This window comes from Centropristis striata, chromosome 20 (genome assembly GCF_030273125.1).
Source record: "Centropristis striata isolate RG_2023a ecotype Rhode Island chromosome 20, C.striata_1.0, whole genome shotgun sequence".
Lineage (NCBI taxonomy): Eukaryota > Metazoa > Chordata > Actinopteri > Perciformes > Serranidae > Centropristis > Centropristis striata.
The window spans coordinates 19,573,967-19,591,866 of NC_081536.1; the positions used below are offsets into that span (position 1 = coordinate 19,573,967).

At 40.6% G+C, this 17,900-nt stretch overlaps 2 protein-coding genes across 2 annotated transcripts in view; one reads left to right on the top strand and one right to left on the bottom strand.

Annotated features, from left to right (window-relative positions):
- arid5b (AT-rich interaction domain 5B) overlaps positions 1 to 6,948 on the top strand; it is an 83,428-nt gene extending 76,480 nt beyond the window's left edge. The window contains exons 9-10 of the mRNA XM_059359253.1: positions 2,470 to 2,680; positions 2,886 to 6,948. Of these exons, the coding sequence (XP_059215236.1) occupies positions 2,470 to 2,680; positions 2,886 to 4,871 (2,197 nt within the window). The 3' untranslated portion in view covers positions 4,872 to 6,948. The remainder of the gene's footprint in view (positions 1 to 2,469; positions 2,681 to 2,885) is intronic.
- A 550-nt stretch (positions 6,949 to 7,498) lies between these two features.
- On the bottom strand, positions 7,499 to 17,272 carry rtkn2 (rhotekin 2). The gene is made up of 14 exons (XM_059358800.1): positions 16,988 to 17,272; positions 16,613 to 16,869; positions 16,080 to 16,181; positions 14,832 to 15,031; positions 14,608 to 14,666; positions 14,357 to 14,410; positions 14,127 to 14,244; positions 13,606 to 13,806; positions 12,748 to 12,842; positions 12,123 to 12,229; positions 11,894 to 12,025; positions 11,210 to 11,378; positions 10,867 to 10,974; positions 7,499 to 10,471 (listed from the first exon to the last, which is right to left on the bottom strand). The coding sequence occupies exons 2-14, from the start codon at positions 16,745 to 16,747 to the stop codon at positions 9,747 to 9,749; spliced, it is 2,205 nt and encodes a 734-aa protein (XP_059214783.1). The 5' UTR covers positions 16,748 to 16,869; positions 16,988 to 17,272; the 3' UTR covers positions 7,499 to 9,746.
- Positions 17,273 to 17,900: the final 628 nt, after the last annotated feature.

Here is a 17,900-nt window from a genome sequence, read left to right on the forward strand (position 1 = left end):
AGGAAATTGCTACTTATATAAGTGGTATTGTATTATGAGTGCTGTATTACATGATCATGATCAAGTTATATATATATACACAGCTTGAAATTACTCCACTCATTCACAGCGAGGGCTCTATTGAGATTTTACACATTGAGCTGAAATAGGGAAAAGTAGCCTATTCAGCCATTTCTGCAAATTTACATAAAACTGGAAAAGGTGTATTTGTTAATATTGATAGTGCTACTTGTTGTATAGATGTTGTAGTTTTGGTATATCATCTTATATTTAGATAAGAAGGCAAACAATTCTCATAATAAAAGAGAACTTTCTGAGACTGTTTTTGTTATTTGGCTAACGTAGCATCCCAGCTTTTCCATTTGGAACTATTTAAGGCTTCAGTAATTTCCCGGGCTCAGCTCTTACATTATCCGGGCCTGTGACACCCCACCCCCACCCCATATTGACATTCCATAAAGCTGACCCAGGCCAAGGCAGCCGTCTCTTTCCCACAGATCATTGTGATAGTCAATAGTGCACCCTGGTATACTGTATATACAGTATTATATATGCCACTTTTCTAGCCCCTTGATCACTAAAAGGACACCTGGACATTTGCTCATGATTAAGACACATTGACAGTTTTATAATGGAGGAACATTTAATCTACCTGCCTTTTCTGTGAAATAATACCTAAAAATAGAAAGCCTGAGAACCGCTTCCTTATTTGTAATAAATTACCACTGCTGCTATTTTAAAGTTAAAAGGATTACATGTTTTATCATCCTTTGGATTCTTCGTTCCTTCATTTCGGATCATTTTTGCTCTTCATTAACATGTCATTATCCCCTCTTTTTGCTCTGTTTCTTTTTCCTTTTGCTTTTTTCCCTCCCCTCTTCTTCTCTTTCACAACCTCTTTGCTCTCCCTCTTTCCAATAAGTCACATTTAATAGTACATTTCCTTTCTTGGCCTGGGGCCTGGTGCCAGACCAGCTGTATGAAATGTAGTTTCACCGCTTTCCCTGCCAGCACTTTTGTTCAGAGGAAAAATAACAAAAAATCCCACAGAGCCTCTTGAACTCTCTGAGGCTTTTTTTCTTCCTTTTGAAGAGGAGGCGAAACAGCTCTTGATTCATTGTTTGTTTTACCGCCATGTCCCTTAAAAGGAATACTGCAACCGTCTCTTGTCGTTACACGAGAAGACCTTATTTTTTCTCATGACTGAGAAAGTCATGTTTCTGTCTGGCTTTTATGGATTGTTATTGTAAAAAACCTGACAGAGGAGCTGGAGAGATTTTCAGAGGAGCTTATTGAAGTTTAGAGTGTTGTAGCTTTTCAGTTGTCTTGGTTTCCTCTTCCACAACGTTTCTTATTTCTGGTCTAGTGCCAATTTCCATTTTCTTTTCGGAGCAATAAAAGTCTAAAAGTTTCCCTCGCTGCTTTCTTCATGTCATTATTTTACACATGGGTATTGTTATGCTATCCAGATCTTAATGTTCCCATTAGTTATGACATCAGATACGGAAAATTGACTTGGGAAGTATTCAGAAGAGAAATAACAGAAGTCAAAAATAGTTTATTGTTTTTTTTCTACAGGATGGTCCTTGTCACTTTGTATGGACTTAATTAAGTTGGAGCACATGCAGCTATTCTGCATTTAATCATGTCAAATGGACAGTGTGTTAAAAACTACAGCGTACTGTTACCAGCTGAACTATTTTATTACCTTAACCACTTTAAGGGCTACTATGATTTATCATATTTGTATATTAAATTACTTATTATGTGCTATCGGGTTCCTTTAAACGATTTGATTTAGATTCTTCAAGGCATTTTCCTCCTTTTCATTCCTGATCACATTAGCTTTACACACCCACAAACACAACACGCACACACATATTCTTTCCGCTCGAGGTTTAACAAATATCAAATGTGATCTGTCTCAGCAGGAGATGACTGGTTACTCACATTCTCTCTCTCTCTCTCTCTCTCTTCTCACACACACACACACACACACACACACACACACACGCACACAAACACACTCTCTGGCAGCCATCTGAACCTGGATTTCCCCTAACCTAGATTAATTACAATAGGATTGTTAATGCTTGCCACGTATTAAAACTAGGAGGTTTTAAAGGAAGGTATTTGATACTCTGCATGCCTGTGGCAAAGCTGCAGCTCAGTCTGTTTTTGGTATTACCAAACCAAATACTTATGTGGTTTGTTGTGCTTTTTGCTCTTTAATATGAACACTAGCATATGGTTTGCTTCATATTTGCTTCATTCACTTCACATTATTGTGCAAATATGTAGTTTTGTGTATTTTTTTAAATCTAAAATTGCTGTTTGGATAAAAATGATTTTTGTTTGTGTGTCATGAACCCAAACATAAATTAGTAATTGTTCTTCCAAGCATGACTTGACATAACATGATCATACCACAAACTCATCTGCATTCCTTTTGCATGCATTCTTCCTCAGGCTCCTCCTTCCCTATGAGAGGAACGTTAAAGGCGAGCATGACAAACCCCTCCCCCTGGCCAAACCCAGGAAGCAGGAGGGCGTCCAAGAGAAGGCTTCAGGAGCCAAAGCCAAAGGAGTGGGGGCCAAGAAATTCAAAGGCCCCAACAATCCCAAGCTGGGGAGTAGAAAGGACAGAGGGGAGACAGTGAAAGGCCAAGAACAATCACAGGTCAGTCACAGACTTCTCCCAACTGCTGCCTCATCAGGACCCCTTCTCGCTCTAAATTCAGTTTAATTGTAATCTCCCTCTGCTTTCTCATAAATGCTTCACCCTCTGTCTTGAATTCCTGTTGTCTTTGATCATAATAAGGAAATATAGGAGTGTATTTTGCTCTGAGAAACCATAGTAACCACTATAATTTTTCTGCATGCAGGACTCCAAGGGGAAAGAAGAGAATCACGAGCTGTCCGCAGCCATAAAACACGAGGTATCTCTGAGAGATGAGCCTATTGTAATAGAGGAGGAAGAGTTACATCTTACCCTTAAGAAAGAGGAGTCCTTGGCAGTGGAGCAGCCATCTTTACTCTGCCCCAAAGAGCCAGACTGCAGAGCCCCACATGCTGGATTACCCCTCTGCACAGGGTCCGGCCCCCAGCCTGAATGGAGGCAAATCAGCGAGGTCCTCCGAGCAAAACTCTCCTGTGAACAGCAAACTGAAGTGCATTTCATTCCTAAAAACCCCTACCTGCCTCACCGTTGGGATCAGAACAAACCTGCTGGACATGTTGCTCTGCCTGAGCCCTCCTCCAGGGTCAAAGACTCTGTAGAAAGTCACGGAGGGAGAGTGGGGAAAGTGTTACCAATGTGTAAGCAGGCGGACAGACAGTGTATAGACTTGAGCACAGATTCTTTCCCAGAGAAAGAAGACTATGGGGTCATTAAGAAGGAGTCCACGCAGACGGCTGCCTACTGCAAAGCCAGCCAGGGGGTCATGTCTCCTTTAGCCAAAAAGAAGCTCCTCTCCCAAGTGTGTGAGTCCAACCCATACTCCTTTACGTCTCCTCTTCACCCTCCACCTCCCACAGTGACTTCCTCTATCCCCGTCATATCAGTGGCTGAAAGGGACAAGGAGAAGAGAAAGGGTGAGAAGGAGGTGGTAGGACAGAGGCATGGGTGTGTGTCAGACAATATCCCAGAGGTAGCGCCCATATTCAGGCCATCAGTCATCCAGCACGCCCAGAGCAGCAAGCCTCACCAACAAGCCGCCAGTGGCCCATCAGAGAGGGGCGCTGCCGGGGAGCTCTCAGAGACTTACAGCCGCCGGACGAGCCATCACCTACAGCCTCAAGTCAATCCGCCATGGCAGCCATATCTCCCCCGAGCCCATGCGCAGGATGGCGGGGAGAACGCTGGAGAGTCACTACTCCAGGGACCAGCTGCTCAGCCCCGGAGCTACACAGGTGACTGCTACTCCTCGCCACACCTCCACAGTCTCTACAGGCAAACTGAGAGCTGCCTGAGCCAAGAGAGGATGGTCGGCTTCCCCAACGGAGATCGGAGAGAGCGCTACGCCAGGGACCATGAAGGCAGCCAGGCCTTTGTCTGTCCAGGCCTGGAGCAAGAAGGCTTGGCCTACAGATCCCACTACAGTGACAGGACTCAAACACACGGAGAGAGGAGAGAGGCAGACGATGAGCCCAGAGACTTTACAATCGCTAAACCTCTCTCTCAAAGGGTGTCCTCCTTCTCTAAGCCCGCCTTCTGCAATCTCCCATATCCCATCATGCACCAGAGTTTGGATTCCCATCCTAAGGCGTGCAGAGTTCCTCCTATGACCATCTCTACCCCAAAACAGAGCCCAGCGGAGTCATTGCAGCCAAAAGCTTCAAGCGATTCGTCCCTCACCAGCCCCATTCGACCCAGTAAGAGGAGCCTCGTGGAACCCGAGAGCGAGGAAGTCCCAGAGAGGAAAGTCCGCGTGGTGACGCCAATCCACCCCGCAGGCGCAATCAGACGCAGCGACCCAGAAGAGCTAAAACCAGCTGAGCCAGCCCACGCGGTTCACCTAAACAACCATCTCCCTGAGGGCCACCCAACAACTACCTACCCCCCGCCCCACGCAGCCCTCTACACTGCCTTGTACCCACATGGCCTGGTCTCCCCGGGGGACGAGCTCCAGCAGCACCCGGGTCTGCAGTATCTGAAGAGCCAGTCAGCAGTGTCGCCCCTCGTGCCCCCCTTAGCCTTCCACTCCATGATGCTTCACAGGCAGCTGCTGGCCGCCAGCCCCAGCCCGCACCACTTCTACAGGCAGCCGGGCGGGGCCGCACTGTACGGGGACCTGTTGCACCACCTGTACCCTCTCTCCACCCTCCCACCACCTCAGCTGTCGTCGGTACACCCCAGCACCAGACTGTGAGGGCAGGAGGAGGATTTATTTCTCCTTCTTCATCCTCAGAAACTTTTTCAGCTTCTCTTTCTGTCTCTCTTGCTCGGGGATTGTGGCTCAGTCGAAAAATAAACACTGATTATGAAACTTTGGCTGATTACAGACTGATAAACTCATCATTCAGGCAGACTGAAAATTCCATTTTCTTTTTTTTATTTGTGTATGCATTTGTTTATATACTTTGCACTGTTCTTTATTTGTATCACCACTTACTGTATTGTTATTTTTGTTATTGTCGTATCCTTATTTGCACAATGCTCATGTGTATGTGCTCACAAATCAGTTTGCCGCTCTCAGTCACCATGAGTCAGGTTGTTGCTCTGAGCGTGTGAAAAGTGGAGGGCAACAGAGAAAAGCCATTTGTTTACTGCGTCTGAGGGCTAAACTTTTTTGCTTAAAAACACTACAAGTAACATGACAGCATAAATGAAAATTCTTTATATAACCAGAGGTGCGTTCACCATCGCAAACAGTGTTCAACAGCTGTTTAGTGCATTATTACACTTTCGGCAGCCAGTGGTGTTGGATCTGTTTACATGTCTTCATGCTGATAGCTGTTGCCAGTTTGTGCCACAGTAAATCCACTTGGCATGGACATTGACACTCACTGCGGTGCTGCATAACGTGAAATAGTTTTATCATCACATCCAGAGGTGCTGTGTATAACAGATGTACTGTAGACTCGCATTTTTACTCAGTTCAGGTTCTTATTCGTTAAATATTTTAGTCCAGATCATACAACACAAGCAGTTGTCATGTTTAATCTGTTGACAAATCACGAATGTTTTTTAAGTCAGAGTTAATGAAAAGCCGTTTTAATTTTTACTTTCTAAATTGGAAGTAATTTGATCCCAAAACCCCTTGTGATGAGTAGACTGTAGCAGCTTGTTTTTTGTCTGTAGGACCGCATAATGAAGCAGCCGTCTGCTGTGGAATGCTCACCACAAGAAATCAGCATTTCATCTTTTTGTTCTTGACTTGAAAAGCTCTTTTTTTGGGTGAACAGACTCTTTTTATTCAACACGCTGAAAAGACTCACTGTATGATTTGATAGGAATGTTGTCACTTAGGATATTATTGCTTTGCAAATATCTGTGCCTTTCGCAGTTTTGGATTAGAGTTAGCACTACAGTTGTTAAGGTTTATCTTCTGTAGCAGGGTAGAAATATCAATATTACTGTCACTCTTGTCTGAAATGCAGCGCACAGACACTCATACAAAAAACTATTTAGCACACTTGGCTTTCAGACACCAGACTTGATAGGTAAGGCACAATTTTTTTAAAAATTTAAACTGTTATGCTTCAACCTGAAGGTTAGTATTTGTGCTTAAATGACTATTTACTTAGCTTAACTGTGTCAGGCAGTCAATTATAGAAGAACCTGAAAAGATTTACTGATAGTTGATATTGACACAGGTCTGGTGTCTGTCATCCGCAGGGCATGTGTGCTCTATGTGTTTTCTAGCAGTGATGAAAAGGTACCAGACTCCATAAAGTATGCCGACCATGCTCCATAGCTTGAGGTGAAAAGACAACACCTGCTCTGGCTTTTACAACCACTATAATTGCAATCCAGGATAGTTGAAATACACAGTCGAACATGTCTGGTGTTTCAAAAGAAAGAAGAAGAAAAAAAAGCTGTAAGCGTCTATATGTAAAGTTTTAATGAATACTTAGATAAAGACATTCATTTCTGATTAAGTACTGTATATTGCTGTGTGTAGGTAAAACTGGCATTAGTGCTGGCTCCTGTACAGAACATTCATACGGGATCAAATCACAACAACCCCCTCTATCTCTCTCGTCTTATTTTCTGTGTAAATAGCACTGTAGATAGTACAGCGTGGTTGTTATCATATAAACTGTTATAATCTGTAAATAGTATAAAAACAGTATAAAAGTCGGTTACACAATCTAGCTGTGTCCTTGTTTGCTCTGTTTCAAGGTCACCGTGATCATGTTAGATTTAAACAAACACTACAATTTAAGAATTAGGATACTCTTATTTGTTGTCGTTTCACTTTTTTTCCACGTTGTTTCCATTAATGTGCATCCTGAAAGTGTTTTTGATACAGTAGCCATCTGTTTACCAATCACCCAGCTGGCGAGCAAGACAAAAAAATAAAAGACATTTTGTATGATATGACCTCCTGTATATTTAATTAAAATATTTTACTATCTATACATGTTTCCTCATTTGTGTTCTTTAACTGAACTTCATATAAATGGTGAGGGCTAAATAAACTGATATTTAATGCCAGTGTACTAACATCAACGTAATGTTCTTTTTTTTTTTCCTTGAGTAAATGCAGTGTGAATGGGGTTTTATTATTGTAATACCATTATCTGGCTATGAGATTCCATTCGCCTTAATCTTCACAACAGGCTACCTCTGGGCTCAAAGCCAGAGAAGCCTCTCCAGTATTTGCTGCAGTAGAGAAATCTGCCAGTGTGTGTATCTCTATGGGGATGTGTGTGTTGGGCTGCAATAAAAGCTATGCTTTGACTTTTATTGCCACCCCCTGGTAAACCTTTACCATGAAAAATATTCAGTAATACTTCCAAGCTCAGCAAAAATAAAGCAGTCTCACCAGGGTAGAATGTAGGCCGTTTTATTGCAGATCAGCAATAATAAAAATTACAGTTAGCTTCCAAGACAACAGAGAGTGAGGAGGAAATTGCACTTTTTGAGAAACAAAAATAACTAAGATATTGTTTTTACATTGCACTATACACAAATTATTCTCCACGAGGACAGGATTAATGCATCCCTACGTACTAGTAAATAAACATTGCCACTTTAAGTCTAAATAATTCATATGCTAAAAGAAATATTGAGATGGCAGTTATATACTATAAAAATGAATTACAGCGCCTTTAAATCAAAAACAATAAAAAAAAACTACAATTTATTGCTGTCACATGTACTCAACAACTGACATATAAAAGATACATTTTAAAAACATTGTAAATGATAATAAATTTGGCTCATTAGTTTGGCTACAGTCAAAATGTTCAGTCCTTGTTTAGTCATAAAGCAGTTGTACATTAAGATCACATGCTCTCCCTTAATATCCACAGGGACACTTCCTGCTTTCGCTACAGTTAATCTAAAGTAATATATAGAAACGTTGCCTTTCATCGTCAGTAACACTGGCATGTAATTGAATGTTCTTGAGTCTCTAATATGCTTAGTCTAACTGAAAATGGACAAAATGTTACCATATACATTTATTATTGTGATGATGTTCCCCATTATCAAACAACCAAAGGCTTAACTACATCAGCATCAGCAAAAACGAATATGAGCAATGTTCCCTTGTTTTTCCAGGTATGCACAGCACATCATCAAAGTGACTTCTGGTAATACACGCCGAGCATAGAAAACATTTTGAACACACTGCTAATATTGAGCAGCATCCCCTTTTATACAGTCCATTCTCGGTTCTTTCAAGGCTTTAACTAAATCCTCCTGTAATCCGCCTCCCCCCAAATCTACATCTCCCCCTCTTGATTAAACAGAATTTTAGAGGGTGAGATAAAAATAAAAAAGGGATTTTAGCTTTCATCACACTGCTTCATCTGGCCAGGCAATTTCAGAGAAAGTACCTAATGTTTCGTACACTGTGTGTAATTATGAAGAACGTTCTTCAACACGTGACTGCTAAGTGGTTGAAATATTTAGTGGCTGGCAATATGTTGATAGTTTCAAAACACAAACACACGGGCATTCATTATTTTAGCCACTAAAAAGACTCATTCACTCGATTAGGTTCATAACATTTATAGGCTACAGTGTTAAATTATGTTGGACATACTGTGTGGCCACTGAAAACCAAGGTCACTCCATTATTAAGACCTCTGGGAAATGGAGAAGTCACATTAGTGCTTGCAATTGCTCCTAAAATCCTGTTCCCTTAAAATCAGCTATAGTGGTCATAAAGTTGTCACAGTAAGTGGAATAAGTCAATAGTTCCAAAAGGAATGACTCATTCACAGTCGCCCAATGGATCAATTCCAATTTGAGTGCTTCTGCAAAGGCTCTTTCTTCGGTCCATGTTCCAGTGGCAGAGCTGAGAAATAAGCCTTTCCATTTTAGTGGGATTGATGATGGCGGTGCTCAAGCCAACATACAGCTTTCAATTTCATCTATGGGTTAGCTGCACATGAAAAGAGTTTATAAATGGAGAGTGGAGCTGGAGGTGTATCAATACAATATTGATATTGTGATATGAGGTGTCAGCTGGGATTTGGGTCGTCATGATGGACATTGTGAGGATTTTTTTTTAAGAGACGAGGTCACCCAGCCATCCTTTAGGTTAAAGAAATAGGTCGACATTTTGAGAAATACTATGAGAAGATCGATACCATACTCTTATGAGCTCGATATAAAGGGAGATGGTTAGCTTAGCTCAGCATAAAGACTGAAAGCAGGGGTAAACAGCTAGCCTAGCTGTCCAAAAGTTTAAAGATCTGCCAACCAGGAACTTTACAGGTCGCAATTAAGACCAAAAACACTATGAAAACCCTTGCCTTAGGACAGAGCTATGCTAACCGCTTCCACCTGTTTCCAGACTTTATGCTAATCTAAGATAACTGACTCCAGCTTCAGATTTAGCATAAGAGCAGTATTGATCTTTATATCTTACTCTCACGGCATGAGCACATTCTCCAAAATGTTGAACTATTAATTTTAACAGTCATACCCAAAATATTACATTATTGCTATTGAGGTGCAGTCAAATATATTGGGATGTCTGACTTAACAACATTACTGAGTTCAGTGAAGTTCTGTTAGTGGTAAGGTAGGTAGTTAGTTGGTTAAATCCAGTCATTGGTTAAGGTCACAAGGCCTTAAGGTTCATCCTCTCTCTGAAAGACTTCCTCATTTTGTTCCTCGGTGCAGGAACAGGAACAGGACCAGGACCGTAACTTGGTCTGAGGAAGCCTTGTTCACCTGTGGCTTCAGTGTGCTGGGTGTGGTGGTTCTGGTAGTCCAGCTGCTGCAGAGGAGGCTGAGGCTGACTTTGTGGTTGCACATCGAGGACGCCCAGTGGAGCGTTTTTACGGCTGACGGCTCCGGCTCCTCCAGCGTTGCTCCGCTGGAGCTGCTGGATGATGGCAGAGAATTTGGCATCCAGAGACGGTCTGCCAGTTTTGGACCTTGTGGTCGGACGCGACGTGCAAGTGCTGGAATTCTCCTTCTCCTGGTATGAGGGAGGAGGGGGACGATGAAGTGAGGGAGGAAGAGGAGGAAGAGGAGGTCTGGCAGGGCGGCTAGGGGGAGCATAAGGCTCTCTGTCAGAAGGAGGGGGCGGGGCACGTCGCTTCTTGTTGCCGCTGGATGTAATGCTTGTGTTGGGATTGGGGCTTGAAAAAGGGGTGGAGGTTTTGCTCTGGGACAGAATATTCTTCTGCACTACCACTGACTGGGACCCTTCAAACAGAGTGGACCAATTTGGCGCCTCCTTCTCCTCTTCATGACCGATAAGATAGCGGCCATCTGTCTCCTCTATCTTGTTGTGGATGATGTCTGTGATGCTCTCAAACTTGCCAGGTGAATTTATACCTGCACGTTAAACAAGCAAACACTGAAGTTTAGTCAAATAGAGGATATCATTAAAAGGGATAGTTTGTAATCTTAACTCTCCCTTTAAGTTGATGTGTTTTTCACATGTAAAATTGTGTTGAAATGCAGAGCATACATAATAGCATTTCTCAAAGAACACATAATGTCACAATCCAATATTCTAATTTGCATGTACATGCGTCAATTCAAACTATTATTCATGCTTACTAGAATCTATTTATTTCACAGAGGTATCCTATTTGTTTTGAGCAAATAATAATGTATTCTATAAATAGATATTATATACATATAAATAAAAATCCTGTCAAACAGTTGGCAAATTATCAGACTCTGTCTAACTCACTTCACCCACTTGCTCCAATTACTTTACTCACTGAGGTCATTGTAAACAGAGTCAGCCTGCTTGGTGAGGAAGAGTGATGGTTTCCGTGGTGATGCGACCTCGATCTTCATTAGCTGGTTGCAGCAGTGCAGCCACTGGCCTGGTTGTAAACAAGGAGAGGCATGAGAGACACAGATAAAGGTTACACTATCTTTGCTTGCTAAGAGTTAAGCTAAATATATGTGCAGCCACATTTCTTGCCAAAACAGATTGACAGACACACTAAATCTCTAAACTCTCTTAAGAAAAATACCTGCTCTGTACGCACATATACTGTATGTACCTATACTCTTTATATGCACACCTCTGTTATATATTTACAGAAACACACTCACTCTGATCATAGAGGTGCTGGTGGAGGGCTTCCAGCCAGTCCTCCAGTTCTTCACTGGTTTCTGTGGTGAAGACGATGGTGTCAGACCCCTCTGCTGAAGGGTTGATGATGGACAGACTCCTGGATTTCTGGCCTGCTGACCCCTTCTCCATCACACAGATTCGGGTGTCCTGCAGAAACACCATAGATAACTTGTCAGGAGCTGAAAATTAGTTTTACTGTATACAAATGAGATTTTGCACTGAAGAGTATATCGCTGATATTGCAGAAAAAAAAAATAATTCAGCAGCAAATGCCAAAGATGCATGCAAGATCTCAGTGAGTTAAGTGGCATTTTGTATTTTGGTTATCCTGCAAACGCTAGAGAAAACCTTTAACTGGGAATGTAATAAATTATATATAACTGTAATGTTAATATTTAATTTGTAATTCCACTAACCAGACAGCTAAATTAAAACAGATAATAATGATAGTGTGAAGATAGTAATAATTTTGACAGGGTGAACAATAATAGCTATTTCTGGTCTAATTAACATATCTACTCTTCTGCTTTAACATTTATTTATGTAATAAGTACATCTGCACGTCTTTCAGTGCCAATAGATTTTAATCAACAAGCTCAACAGTAACTGAGCATCAAATGCAAATGTCAGTGTGGGATGTAAATGTTAGGGTTTTGTGTTACCTTGTTGATAGGTACGGTCAGAGTGGGCTGTACTTTAGCATCAATTTCTTCCGGGGTGAAGTAACAGGACAAAACAGCAGCACTCAGCACACAGTAAAGACTGCAGCAGCGGTACATCCCCTCCACACTTTGCTGAAATTACCAGAAAAACAGTAATTAAAGGAAATTTAGCATTTAACCCAGCGACCAGCAATTAATCTTTTGGTAATGATGAGAGCAGTTGACGCACCTTCTGGCTCAGGTAGCCGGTCATCATGGTCTGTGTCATGCAGGACGGCTGGGCCACCAACCGGCAGCAGAGGTTACCATAGAGTGGAAGCCAAGATGACCACTCAGCTGTGAAGATGGTAAAATATACATATCCTAATCTGAATAAAGTATTATATGTAAAGCTAATGGTAATCATTGAGATTCCTATCTTGACAGACAAAGTAAAATCACATGACTGAACAACTTTTTCAGTTATAAAGGTGTCGTGTTCCACACAAGAGAGCTAATGCATGTTCCTGTCACATATTACTTCTCATTATATGAGCGTTTAATTTCTAATATGCACTGTGGATCTGGACGCTAAAGTGTCATTGTTAAAACTCATATCAAAAGTTTGCAGCTGAAATTAAAGATAGATAACATAAACCCGCCTGAGCACCTTCATTCTTATCCATTAAATTGCTCACCCAAAGGGAGGAAAGTAATCCAATGTGAGCTTTCAAAATTTTGTTTAATTTTCGATTTCAATTTTAATGTTGTAAAAATGTTGTATCATTACCAAAGTGCTGAATCAAATCAGGGGACTAAAAAGCATAATCCATTTATATCATCAGATATAACATTTATGTGCCTTTGCTTCTCACCATCTTGGAGGACAATGAGGGAGTGAGACTGAAAGCTGCCTTCAGCCTCGGGCAGACCCAGTGTAGTGTAGGCCAGCAGGCTGTACTTGGCTCCCCTGTTACAGGTAGAAACATACAAACACACAGTTTAGCATTCTTTCACATATACTGCATTGGATTTTTTTCCTTAGTCTCTTCGGCTTTACCATAAAAGATGCATGCTCAACTCTAACCCTAAATAATAAAGATAAAATAAATAAAGATACTTTTTTTCAGAATGTAACACAACTACAGTATTCATCCAAGCATATTTTTTTTCCACTTATGTGCATTGATTTGTGTAAGTGTGTGCTATGTTGTTGTTTTTAAAAATATAAATAAATAAAAATGAATCACAATACAAAGACTCAAGCCCATTTAACCCCAACATGTGCACATACCCTACAGCGTTTTGCTTTGTGTAAATTATCGCCCTGTTCAAAGGCCTAATGATCTCAATGTTTCTCTTCCCACTGAACAGGTGGTATGCATCACTTACAGATGTTCAGTTTCAGAGATTCACTAGATGCTTCAAATGCTGTTAGACATGCTTTTTGTCTCAGATGATTAAAAGAGCTTTTTCTCTGTCAATAAAATAGTTACATTTATTGGCACAAAAAATATTATGTGTATCCAGAGGCTTCATGTATCATTATTCATTACTCCAAATATTGGTTTACGTCGGTGTCAGTGTGATTTGTTTACAAACTGGTTTTGTGAGCCTGCAGCTACATCTTTGTACAAGTTACAAGCCAGAATCGAGTTCTTTCCCAACTGCAAAAATCCTAAATAGAGAGCCGAGAGTCTGTAAAGGGTTTTATGGGATAGCACAATACATACACAGGTATGGGGTTGTACTGCAGGAAGGTGTCAGGGTCTGGATTGTCCACCAGAGGGCTCAGCTTCTTCCCAGCAGTCTTTCCAAAGGAGTTGCGGAGCTTCTTGGCGAGTTTCTTTGGCGTATTTACCAACGTGAGCTCTTCCTCCAGGGCACAGCTCCACAGCTCCACCTTCAGATCAAACTCAGGAACTGCTTCTTTACTGTTTGAGGAAAAATACATTCCAATTAGTGCATAAACATTCATATAAATAATTGAAACAAACAAAAAAAAAACATTTCAGAGGCATAAATAATGCATTTTATTGCACAGCAGTTTTTATCTGTAGCATCCTTAATAGATTGCCCATTTTTCTGCTCTTAGTAAATAAATTACATTACATTAAACATACATAAATAACACATTTCCAGCAACATATTCTTAGTACAACTTCCACTGTACAGAAAAAACTAAAGCGGCTTCCCAAAAGTAAGTGCAGCTGTGTATTATACTGCATATTGGACATATATTATTAATACTTACAAGATGGTGACTCCCTCAAAACAGATGTCAGTAACTGATCTGTCCACCACCACCATTTCAGTGTCATACACTTCTGAGCCAATCTGCATCAGACAAAACACTGCCACTCGACGGGAACCTAATAAACACAGGGGATTTACAGGATTTGTAGTCCAGCAAGTATCCACAAAATAACATGAGAAGATGATAAACAGAAGGACTGACTGTTAGCAGAATAAGGACAAACTTACTCCCTCTGTTGTTAAAGTAGGCAGAATCCCTCCACATCAAAGGAATCCGCAGCCCTAAATCAGCAGAGAGGACAAAAGTTAATTAAAAATGAAAGTTTTTAAAAGTTAATTATATGAGTTAATCATAGTTTATATGTAAAATATTCTATATCTTGTTCTCTATATCTTGAAAGAGGGTAACCTTAAAAACTATTCAAATTGTACTTAATTTTGTGCTTAATGTCATTCTGGACAAAGGAGATTAATCTTACCAGACATTGCAATTTTTCCATCACAGGGCACACGGTCATCTGACACTGCATCTGAAAATCTGATTTTTTTTTTTTAATTTACCATTACAATTGACCACAATCTATGAATCAATATATTAAATTCACAACAACAAAAGACCCTTCAAATCTGAACCTTGAGATTTATAGTTTGATCTGCAACTTTTCCAAGACATCTTCCACACCTGCTAACACCGTAGTCTTACCTCATGGCTGCTCCGATCATGTCCTGCTCCTCTTTTTTCTTCTGCAGCTGTGTGAGATAAGCCTTAATCCTGGCGTTACAGGTCAGCAGGTTCTTGGAGGCATTAAGAACCTGCTCTCTCTTACTGCAGGCGAGCAGAAGCTTGTAGGCGCCATCCCGCATTCGGATTTCAAAGTCAAGCTTTTCTTGTAGGTTAGTATTCTTTTTGGACAAAAAATACAAAGGAGAGTTTAAAAATCGCCAAATGAGGATAACTAACTTTGTTAGTCCATCAAACAACATGCTGTAAAGAGACTAAAGTGGAGCTAGAGTGAAGTTGCCCTTGAATGTTGTTTTTGGCAAGAAATCCCTTCCAGTGTTAAAGGTGTTACATCACTCACAGTAATGCACATACATCACAAACAAGAACACTTTTAAGATGGACTGCAACCTCTTCCAGGCTCTACAGTGCACTTATCTCTGTGCGTCTCGGAATCTGAGTTGTTTTTGTTTAGGCAAAGATGGAAGAGTGATGTGCAGTACAAAACAAAAAAGCAATCTTTCTGGCACAAACAGAGCTTAAAACTTTCAGAGCTACAGCATATGACAATATCGGGCTGCAATTTCTGATTATTTTGTCACTTATTTTCTCGATTAATCAATTAGTTGTTTGGTGTATAATAAGACAGAAAGTATTTTTAAAAATGCAGATTAGTGTCTCCCAAAGTCTAAGATGACTTGCCCAAATCTTTTTTTGCCCACAACTCAGATTTTCAGTTTACTATCAAAGAGGAGTAAAGAAACATTGCATATAAAAAAGGTGGAATTTTCAACTTTTTTCAACTTGTGGCAATAAAGCCAACTTCTTTTCATCACTCAAGAGCAACTTTATGGTGGCAGAGTGAGGTGAAGTGATGCATGCAGAAGGGGAGAGGAATGGTTATGAAAAGCACTAATAAGTTAGTTTCATAATGACCAACATACAGTATTTGCTAGATGAGAAGACAACAGTATGTGCATGCATAAACATTTTCAGTTTGGATGGCAATGTTGCAGTATGGAACTATATGGACGACATGCTGCAAAGAACAACAGTGGCAGAAAGATGTATCAGGGGAGCTCTAGCTAACATATTTGTTGACCCAAATGGAGAATGGTGATGTCTACTATATCTGGTCTGAAAAAATACATTTAAAATGTACATACATACCGTAGTTATTTTAGGGATATAAACATCACCATTCTCCATACTATAATCTAAAAAATGCACCTGTAGCTTCTTAGAAATCTGTCGTATGTACAACAAATTCATATCCTCTACTATCTGCAGAGTGTCATTCAGAAGACTTGGGCATCGTTTCATGCTTTTGGTCTGAAAAGACATTAGTTGTTGTGGTGTTAGGGAATAAAGAAAATAATATTATTTCTGCACATGCTCGGCAACATTCAACAAGTTTCAGGGAACTGAATAAAAAGGGGCAGCTCCCGGATTGGATAACAGGCCCATTCAGCTGACGTTAGCTTTGTCCCAAGGAAATTAATGCCAGTGGGTGTGTGAATGCTTAAGACAGACGTTAGAAAATTTAAGTAATTATTTCCAAAATATCAGAGCACAACCTAGCGAAAAGCTAGCGTTAGTAGTTATTGAAGCTGTGTAAGCAAAAAAGAACCGTTTATTAGCTTGTTTACGTTAGGATCATTGCACTTTGAACCCTCTCCAACTGAAATGTCATTATGATTCAGTGTTGACGGCGAAACTCACAAGACCACACTGTGAACGTTACGCTATCCCTGTGTCCTTACCTCTGATTGCTGGAATAATGTACTCTGTCGTATTTTCTTCCGTTTGATCTCCATTGCCACGGCGGAACCGGCCGATAATAACGACCTGCAGCTCCCGTTTCGCTTGGAAGTTTGAACATCCCGCGGATCGTCCATGTTGTCTGTCCATTCGCCAGCAACAGAACGTGCAGCACATTCCTGCTCCAACTGCCAACGCCCCTCCAACGGACAGGGTGCTTCGATTTGTGACACCTAGTCTACCGCAGTATCGACATTGTCTGGTAAACACACAAGTGCGTCAATTTAAAAGATAAATATATATCCTATTACACATTAATAAAACATTTCTTTCGGAAAGTTTAACATATGATTCAATTGAAAAGTCGGGTTACGCACAATCCTTGAACTTTAAAGTAAGATCACATTAACTTCAAATGAAGACAAAAACAATAAGGTAAATGCAGAAATAAAAGCCTACAATAACTTAAAATCACTGAATGTTATAAAACTGTACAAGGGTAGGTGTACGGTTTTAAATTAATAACAAACAAACGCTCCGCCTTGTCAGACGGTACTTCCAAAGATTTAAAACGAGTGCTTTCACGCCGACAGTGAGGGAGCGTCATTGCGTCATTTCGCCAGACAAATACAACGTAATACCACGTTTCGTTTTTGAATTTTTGATATTGTAAAAATATATACATATATTATGTTTGATCCTGTTGTTTTTGGTGGCAATATCTGTGCAAAATAATTCGATTTGTAACATCAGTATTTTGCAACGTACAAGCAATTCATTTTCATCTCTAAACATTATTTTTTATTTAATATGGTGCATTTCTCTAACCTCCTCCGACAATGTAAACAAAGCGTTTCAGTAACATCCAAACCACTATAATGGAATATCGTTTAATTAATAATGCGGCTTGATCGAGGTTTAAAACAGCAAAATTAGCATAATAATGTTAATTTCCTATGAGTGTTATTTGGTTCATACTTCTTTTGACCGGCGCAGCGGGCACTACTTTTATTTTTAGCATTATATATAATAATGTTAGCTGCGCAGCCCAGCTGATGGTACGGTGACAAAAGGCCCTGAAACGTGGCCAGTGAGTCCAGGAAACCCGCCCACCCGGTTCTGGCTGGCTTCTGGTCGAGTTGGAAGCATCCATGGTTGGAAGTGTAGACGCAGGCGCTGCTGCTGCTGAGGATGAACTGTGTCAAGCTAGACAGAGACAAATCCCCACACTCCGGAAATTACGGTATGTGCTTTTAAAATTAAAAGGTAGGTTTTTGAAAATTCAAACCC

Excerpts from the sequence above, each read along its gene's own strand:
- rtkn2 (XM_059358800.1), bottom strand. The coding sequence starts at position 16,747 with ATGGACGATCCGCGGGATGTTCAAACTTCCAAGCGAAACGGGAGCTGC. Across the intron at positions 12,843-13,605 it reads CAGTACAACCCCATACCTGT|GGGAGCCAAGTACAGCCTGC; the intron begins GTATGTATTGTG and ends TACCTGTAACAG. Across the intron at positions 11,379-11,893 it reads TGACCGTACCTATCAACAAG|GACACCCGAATCTGTGTGAT; the intron begins GTAACACAAAAC and ends GTGTTTCTGCAG.